The 9129-nt window shown below is 50.0% G+C and overlaps 1 protein-coding gene across 1 annotated transcript; it reads right to left on the bottom strand.

Moving 5' to 3' along the window:
- Positions 1 to 6758: 6758 nt before the first annotated feature.
- Positions 6759 to 8907, bottom strand: LOC135973617 (uncharacterized). Its single transcript, XM_065557489.1, has 2 exons — positions 7979 to 8907; positions 6759 to 7383 (listed from the first exon to the last, which is right to left on the bottom strand). Exons 1-2 carry the CDS (start codon positions 8520 to 8522, stop codon positions 6881 to 6883), a joined length of 1047 nt encoding a protein of 348 aa, XP_065413561.1. The 5' UTR covers positions 8523 to 8907; the 3' UTR covers positions 6759 to 6880.
- Between the last annotated feature and the right edge of the window lie 222 nt (positions 8908 to 9129).

Raw genomic sequence — 9129 nt, 5'->3', positions numbered from 1 at the left:
ATGGGGCTGACAGGTGCCTCTCCCCCTGTTCTCCTGACACTCATCCCCGTGCCCCCCTTCCCACTGTCCCATTGCTGCCACACCACTGTAATATGCGAATATAACTCCCCATCTGGACAAACGTGATTTCATTCCATTTGGAAGCAACTAGCTATGCCAATCAGTTTACTTGTTTCCCAAACCTTAACCCATGCAAACAGACAGGCCAAAACAATAACTCTAAGGCTATGTCTGCACTGCACACTCCTTGTGGCAATGTGTAGAGTTCATGGAGCTACACGTCACAATGAAAAGCAGGCTGCAGCCACACTGCCACACGTAGTTACATGTGTCGGTGAAAGGCTCTGGCAGCTAGGAATGGCTTGGCAGTTGGGAGCTGCTTCCTAGCGGAGAGAGCCTTTCCGCACTGCCAGAGCCTTTCACTGCCGTGGGGAAAGGCTCCAGCAGCTCCATGAGATGGGGAAAAAAGGACGCAGCAGGACACTACGTTGCTAACAATAGCTAGGCACTGCTTGGGCGAGTAGAGAACGAGGTAGGATAAATGCCTGGGTACATGCCCACAGAATTTAGGCATGTTTCTACTCTATTTGTCCAAGCACTGCCTCACTGTCTAAAGTGCTACTTATACCCATGCTAGGGAAGTATGCAGAGTATGCACTGTACATACTGCCAGAACTAGTGTGCTGTGTTGATGTACCCAAAGGCATCGGGATTGTACCCATTCATCTCAAAGGGGGATTCACACCGCAGTCTAATGATAGCATTTCACATTTCAGCATTGTTATCTTTGTTAGTTCCATAGATTCTAAGGCCAGAAGGGACCATAGAGATCATCAGCTAGATGATCTCTATGGCATAACGCAGGCCAGAGAACTTCCCTCAAATAATTCCTACAGCAGATCTTCTAGACAAACATCCTATCGTTATTTAAAAATGATCAGTGATGGAGAATCCACCACAACCCTTGGTAAATTGTTCCAGTGATTGATTACTCTCCCTGTAAAACAATTTACCCCTTATTTCTAGTCTGAATTAGTCCAGATTCAACTTCCAGCCATAGGATTGTGTTATACCTTGCTCTGGTAGATTGAAGAGCCCATTATTAAATATTTGTTCCCCATGTTGGTACCAATAGACTAATCAAGACACCCCTTAACCTTCTCTTTGTTAAGCTAAATAGATTGAACTTCTGGAGCCTGTCACTATAAGGCAAGTTTTCTAATCTTTTAATCATTCTCATGGCTCTTTTCTGAATCCTCTCCAGTTTATCAACATCTTTCTTGAATTGTGACCAGCAGAACTGAACACAGTATTCCAGCAGCGGTCACGCCAGAGCCAGATAGAGAGTTAAAATTACCTCTCTGGTTTTCCAAAATTCCTGTTTATGCATCCAAGGATTGCATTAGCTTTCTTGGCCACAGTGTCATGCTGGGAGCTCATATTCAGCTGATTACCCATCATAACCCCCTAGATGTATACAGCAACAAAGAATCCCGTGGCACCTTATAGACTAACAGACGTATTGGAGCATGAGCTTTCATGGGTGAATACCCACTTCGTCTGACCCACGAAAGCTTATGCTCCAATACGTCTGTTAGTCTATAAGGTGCCACAGGACTCTTTGTTGCTTTTATAGATCCAGACTAACACGGCTCCCCCTCTGATAGATGTGTATATTTACCCTCAGCTGTATTAAAAAGCATATTATTTGCTTGCACCCAGTTTACCAAGCAATCCAGATTGCTCGAAATCAGTGACCTGTCCTCTTCATTATTTAACACTCCCCAAATTTTTGTGTCATCTGCAAATGTTACCAGTGATGATTATGTTTTCTTCCAGGCCATTGATAAAAATGTTAAATAGCATAGGGTCAAGAACCAATCCCTGTGGGATCCCAAAGAAAACAGACCAGAATAATTAGTGATGATTCCTTGTTTACAGTTACATTGAGACCTATCAGTTAGCCAGTTATTAATCCATTTAATGTATGCCATGTTCATTTTATAGTCTATTTTTTTTAATCAAAATGTCATGTGGTACCAAGTCAAATGCCTTACAGAAGTCAAAGGGCTTGTCTATACTTAAAATACTATAGCGGTGCCGGCATAGCCACTGTAGCACTTTAGTATAGACACTACTTATGCTGATGGAGGGCTTCTCCCATCAGCATAGGTAATCCACCTCTCTAAGAGGAGGTAGCTAGGTCAACAGAAGACTTCTTCCATTGACCTAGCACTATCTACACAGGGTTGTAGGTCAGTTTAACTATGCCGCATAGGGGTGTGGATTTTTCACATCCCTGACCGATGTAGTTAAACCACCCTGATTTTCTAGTGTAGACCAGACCTTTGTACATTATGTCAACACTGTAGGTTTTATCAGCCAAACTTGTAATCTTATCAAAAAAAAGATCTCAAGTTAGTTTGACAGGATTTGTTTTCCATAAATCCATGATCATTTTAGCAGACACATCGAGCTTCCTGGGATCATGAGTGAAGTTTCAGCAGAATGGCAACACACTTCTCTTTCTGAATCATGTGTATAATTACTCAGCTGTTCTTATCTGGATAACAGAAATCATAGATATCCTACGTGATAACCTAATAATAAACGAATAAACTACTGATATTGCTTTCATTAGCTTTGACTAGACAATGCCATTGTTTCAAAACACTGCTTGTTCCGCAGGCGTCTGCCAGACTGTCTCTGCAGGATCCAAGAGGGTTTCATTGATGGGAAGGGCAACCTTGGAGGGAGATGCAGGTTGCAGTATCTGTACCAGCTTGTGCTGGTTTGTCTTTAGCTCCTCGAGCAGGATGTCTTGGCTTTGTACAACTCTCTTGAACAGCTCTTGAAACTGTTTCAAGTCCTCCACCGCAGCTGGTGGGGGCGGGGGGCATAATCGCCTCATCTGGAAAGGAAGATGAATTGTGTACAGGAGATGTGTCATGATCTGTGCCCATCTCTGTGTCCTCTCCCCCTTCCTGTGTCTCCAAGGGTTGTGGTGTGGGAGACGCTGGGTTAGAGCACAGTTCATGTCTACGCACTGTGGATGGTCTAGAATGCTGACTCCTATATGAGCTCTATGGTTCCCAATGCACTCATTGCATTGGGAAAGCCATAGGAGGGTACATCCATGGGGGTCTGCACCATGGTTGGTGCATCTGGTGACTTGGACCCATGTGGCCCAGGTGAGGAGTGACATGGAGATAGGGGGTATTGTCCCTGCATCTCCACATTATCATCACTGGAGAACCATGCCATATCTTGTGGGCTGTGATCTCCTCTGGAGCCTGTGGGGGAGCCCTTGGCACCAAGTATCGGTGAATTTGGTGCCAATGAGATTTCTAAGGGTACATCTACACTACGAAATTAGTTCGAATTTATAGAAGCCGGTTTTATTGAAATCGGTTGTATACAGCCGATTGTGTGTGTCCACACAATAAAATGCTCTAGGTGCTCTAGTCGGCGGACCGCGTCCACAGTACAAGGCTAGCGTCGACTTCCAGAGCATTGCACTATGGGTAGCTATCCCACAGCTATCCCACAGTTCCCGCAGTCTCCGCCGCCCCTTTGAATTCTGGGTTGAGATCCCAATGCCCGGATGATGCAAAACAGTGTCGCGGGCGGTTCTGGGTACATGTCGTCAGGCCCCTCCCTCCCCCGTCACAGCAACGGCAGACAATAGATTCGCGCCTCTTTACCTGGGTTACCTGAGTTACCTGTGCAGACAACATGGAGCCCGCTCAGCTGAGCTCACCGTCACCATATGTCCTCTGGGTGTCGGCAGACGTGGGACTGCATTGCTGCACAGCAGCAGCTGCTAACTGCCTTTTGGCGGTAGACGGTGCAGTAGACTGGTAGCCTTCATCGGCGATCTGGGTGCTGGCAGCCGTGGGGCTTGCCTTTTGGCAGTAAATGGTGTATTACGACTATTAGCCGTCCTATTACAAGTCGGGTCATCGCACATTAGCAGAGTCTTCCCCGAGCAGCCGATTGTGCAATAGGCCTGAAGACCATCGTCATACGCCGCCCCGTATTTGCTGCCAAGCACCCAGAAAGATGCCGAGGGCTATCAGTCACGCTGCACCGTCGTCTTAAGATGTAAAAAATAGATTTGCTCTGTATTCATTTGCTTCCCCCTCCCTCCGTCAAATCAACGGCCTGCTAAGCCCAGGGTTTTCAGTTTAATCTTTGGGGGGAACATTCTGTGTGACAGTTGTTTGTGTTTCTCCCTGATGCACAGCCACCGTTCTTGATTTTAATTCCCTGTGCCTGTACGCCATGTCGTCACTCGGCCCCCCTCCCTCCTTCCCCTAGTCCGTCAGATACTACGTTTGCGCCACAGCTCAGAGAGCCGAGAAGCGGTTCGCGCCTTTTCTTTGAATTCTGGGTTGAGATCCCAATGCCCGGATGATGCAAAACAGTGTCGCGGGCGGTTCTGGGTACATGTCGTCAGGCCCCTCCCCCCTCGTCACAGCAACGCAGACAATAGATTCGCGCCTTTTTACCTGGGTTACCTGTGCAGACAACATATCACGGCAAGCATGGAGCCCGCTCAGCTCAGCTGAGCTCACCGTCACCATATGTCCTCTGGGTGCTGGCAGACGTGGGACTGCATTGCTACACAGCAGCAGCTGCTAACTGCCTTTTGGCGGTAGACGGTGTAGCATGAGTGATAGCCATGGGGCTGGCAGCCGTAGGGCTGCATTGCACCAGCCCCTTGCCAGGCGATGGTATATTATGACTGGTATCCGTCGTCATCGTATTGGTGTGGCTGTCAATCATGGCCACCTGGGCAGACATGCTACTGTTTCGATGATGATGGCTACCAGTCGTAATATACTATTTTCTGCCAATTGCCCAGTATTGTCTGCTAAGCACCCAGAAGAGGCCGAGGGCGATGCTGGGTGCTGGCGGACGTGGGGCTGGCAGACGTGGGGCTGCATTGCTACACAGCAGCAGCCCCTTGCCTTTTGGCAGATGATGGTATTTTATGATTGGTATCCGTCATCGTCGTACTGGTATGGCTGTCACTCATGCTGCACCGTCGGCTGCCACCTTAAGATGTAAAAAATAGATTTGTTCTGTATTCATATGCTTCCCCTTCCTCCGTGAAATCAATGGCCTGCTAAGCCCAGGGTTTTCATTTTAATCTTTGGGGGGACCATTCTGTGTGACAGTTGTTTGTGTTTCTCCCTGTTCCTGTACCTGTACGCCATGTCGTCACTCGGCCCTCCCTCCCTCCCGCCCTCCCTCCTTCTCCTGGTCCATCAGATACTACTTTCGCGCCTTTTTTCTGACCAGGCGCCATAGCTAGCACTGGGATCATGGAGCCCGCTCAGATCACCGCGGCAATTATGAGCACTATGAACACCACGCGCATTGTCCTGGAGTATATGCAGAGCCAGGACATGCCAAGGCGAAACCCGGACCAGGCGAGGAGGCGATTGCAGCGCGGCGACGAGAGTGATGAGGAAATTGACATGGACATAGACCTCTCACAAGGCACAGGCACCAGCAATGTGGAAATCATGGTGTCACTGGGGCAGGTTGATGCCGTGGAACGCCGATTCTGGGCCCGGGAAACAAGCACAGACTGGTGGGACCGCATCGTGCTGCAGGTATGGGACGATTCCCAGTGGCTGCGAAACTTTCGCATGCGTAAGGGCACTTTCATGGAACTTTGTGACTTGCTGTCCCCTGCCCTGAAACGCCAGGATACCAAGATGAGAGCAGCCCTCACAGTTGAGAAGCGAGTGGCGATAGCCCTGTGGAAGCTTGCAACGCCAGACAGCTACCGGTCAGTCGGGAATCAATTTGGAGTGGGCAAATCTACAGTGGGGGCTGCTGTGATCCAATTTGCCAGGGCAATGAAAGACCTGGTGATAGCAAGGGTAGTGACTCTGGGCAACGTGCAGTCAATAGTGGATGGTTTTGCTGAAATGGGATTCCCAAACTGTGGCGGGGCCATAGACGGAACCCATATCCCTATCTTGTCACCGGAGCACCAAGCCACCGACTACATAAACCGCAAGGGGTACTTTTCAATGCTGCTGCAAGCCCTGGTGGATCACAAGGGACGTTTCACCAACATCAACGTGGGATGGCCGGGAAAGGTACATGATGCTCGCGTCTTCAGGAACTCTGCTCTGTTTCGAAAGCTGGAGGAAGGGACTTTCTTCCCGGACCAGAAAGTGACCATTGGGGATGTTGAAATGCCTATCGTGATCCTTGGGGACCCAGCCTACCCCTTAATGCCATGGCTCATGAAGCCGTACACAGGCAGCCTGGACAGGAGTCAGGACCTGTTCAACTACAGGCTGAGCAAGTGCCGAATGGTGGTGGAATGTGCATTTGGACGTTTAAAAGCGCGCTGGCGCAGCTTACTGACTCGCTCAGACCTCAGCGAAAAGAATATCCCCATTGTTATTGCTACTTGCTGTGCGCTCCACAATATCTGTGAGAGTAAGGGGGAGACCTTTATGGCGGGGTGGGAGGTTGAGGCAACTCGCCTGGCCGCTGATTACGCGCAGCCAGACACCAGGGCGGTTAGAGGAGCACAGCAGGGCGCGGTGCGCATCAGAGAAGCTTTGAAAACGAGTTTTGTGACTGGCCAGGCTACTGTGTGAAACTTCTGTTTGTTTCTCCTTGATGAACCCTCCAAACCCCCCCCACCGACCCGGTTCACTCTACTTCCCTGTAAACCAACCACCCCACCCCACCCTCCCCTCCCGCTTGCAGAGGCAATAAAGTCATTTTTTTTTAACATTCATGCATTCTTTATTAGTTCCTTACAGAGGTAGGGGGATAATTGCCAAGGTAGCCTGGGATGGGTGGGGGAGGAGGGATGGAAAAGGACACACTGCATTTTAAAACTTTAACTCTTATTGAAGGCCAGCCTTCTGATGCTTGGGCGATCATCTGGGGTGGAGTGACTGGGTGGACGGAGGCCCCCCCACCGTGTTCTTGGGCGTCTGGGTGAGGAGGCTATGGAACTTGGGGAGGAGGGCTGTTGGTTACACAGGGGCTGTAGCGGCGGTCTCTGCTCCTGCTGCCTTTCCTGCAACTCAACCATACGCTCGAGCATATCAGTTTGATGCTCCAGCAGACGGAGCATTGCCTCTTGCCGTCTGTCTGCAAGCTGACGCCACCTATCGTCTTCAGCCCGCCACTTGCTCTGTTCTTCCCGCGATTCAGCCCGCCACCTCTCCTCTCGTTCATATTGGGCTTTTCTCATCTCCGTCATTGACTGCCTCCACGCATTCTGCTGTGCTCTATCAGCCTGGGCGGACATCTGCAGCTCCGTGAACATCTCGTCCCTCGTCCTACGTTTTCTCTTTCTAATGTTCACGAGCCTCTGCGAAGGAGAAACATTTGCAGCTGGCGGAGGAGAAGGGAGAGGTGGTTAAAAAAGACACATTTTAGAGAACAATGGGTACACTCTTTCATTACAAGGTCGCATATTTCGGCTTGCAGGCAGCCATCGTAGGCCACAGTGTTTTGGCTTTTTTAACCTTCTTAACATGCGGGAAAGGTTGCAAACAGCAGCGCATTTCCCATATCAAGGATGAATTGGGTTGTCCATTTAAAATGGGGTTTCAATGTAAAAGGAGTGGCTGCGGTTTCCCGGTTAACATGCGGCACAAACACAAGTAAACCCCCCCGCCCCACACACACACACGATTCTCTGGGATGATCACTTCACCCCTCCCCCCACCGCGTGGTTAACAGCGGGGAACATTTCTGGTCAGAAGAGCAGGAACGGGCGCCTCTGAATGTCCCCTTAATAAAATCACCCCATTTCAACCAGGAGAGCTTTCTGGAGATGTCCCTGGAGGATTTCCGCTCCATCCCCATACACGTTAACAGACTTTTCCAGTAGATGTACTGGCCGCGATTGCCAGGGCAAAGTAATCATTAAACACGCTTGCTTTTTTTTTGTAATGTTTACAAATAGTTACAAAGTTACACTCACCAGAGGTCTCCTGTGTGCCCTGAGGGTCTTGGGTGAGTTCGGGGGTTACTGGTTCCAGGTCCAGGGTCACAAACATATCCTGGCTGTTGGGGAAACCGGTTTCTCCGCTTCCTTGCTGCTGTGAGCTACCTACAGTACCTCCATCGTCATCATCCTCCTCGTTCCCCGAACCGTCTTCCCTGTGTGTTTCTCCAGTGAGAGAGTCATAGCACACGGTTGGGGTAGTGGTGGCTGCACCCCCTAGGATCGCATGCAGCTCCGCGTAGTAGCGGCAAGTTTGCGGCTCTGCCCCGGACCTTCCGTTTGCTTCTCTGGCTTTGTGGTAAGCTTGCCGTAGCTCCTTAATTTTCACGCGGCACTGCTGTGTGTCCCTGTTATGGCCTCGGTCCTTCATGGCCTTGGAGATCTTTTCTAATACTTTTCCATTTCTTTTACTGCTACGGAGTTCAGCTATCACTGCTTCATCTCCCCATATGGCGAGCAGATCTCGTACCTCCCGTTCGGTCCATGCTGGAGCTCTTTTGCGATCCTGGGAGGACTCCATCACGGTTACCTGTGCTGATGAGCTCTGCGGGGTCACCTGTGCTCTCCACGCTGGGCAAACAGGAAATGAAATTCAAACCTTCGCGGGTCTTTTCCTGTCTACCTGGTCAGTGCATCTGAGTTGAGAGTGCTGTCCAGAGCGGTCACAATGAAGCACTGTGGGATAGCTCCCGGAGGCCAATAACGTCGAATTCCGTCCACACTACCCCAATTCCGACCCGCAAAGACCGGTTTTATCGCTAATCCCCTCGTCAGAGGTGGTGTAAAGAAACCGGTTTAAAGGACCCTTTAAGTCGAAAGAAAGGGCTTCGTTGTGTGGACGTGTCCAGGCTTAATTCGGTTTAACGCCGCTAAAGTCGACCTAAACCCGTAGTGTAGACCAGGCCTAAGTCTCTCTGGTGCAGCAGAGACTGTCGGTGCCAATTTCCGAGTAGTCAGTGCTGTGGGTGCCTTCCCTTTCGTTGATGGAGTCAGTGCCGACCGGTGGTGTTGTTTAGCCGGTGCCATTGGTGCTGATTTTGTGTTGTCTACTGGTGCTGACTGAGTTGTTGGTGCTGAGGGGTGGAGGCAAGATGCCTGAGACGTTTGTTGCCAAAGGCTGTACCGGT

The sequence above is a fragment of the Chrysemys picta genome, chromosome 9 (genome assembly GCF_011386835.1).
Source record: "Chrysemys picta bellii isolate R12L10 chromosome 9, ASM1138683v2, whole genome shotgun sequence".
Lineage (NCBI taxonomy): Eukaryota > Metazoa > Chordata > Testudines > Emydidae > Chrysemys > Chrysemys picta.
This window is presented reverse-complemented; position numbering and strand designations above follow the sequence as displayed.

Coding starts and splice junctions, on each gene's coding strand:
- LOC135973617 (XM_065557489.1), bottom strand. CDS start 8,522: ATGGAGTCCTCCCAGGATCGCAAAAGAGCTCCAGCATGGACCGAACGG. Junction 7,384..7,978: donor GGGCACACAGGAGACCTCTG/GTGAGTGTAACT, acceptor CTCCTCCGCCAG/CTGCAAATGTTTCTCCTTCG.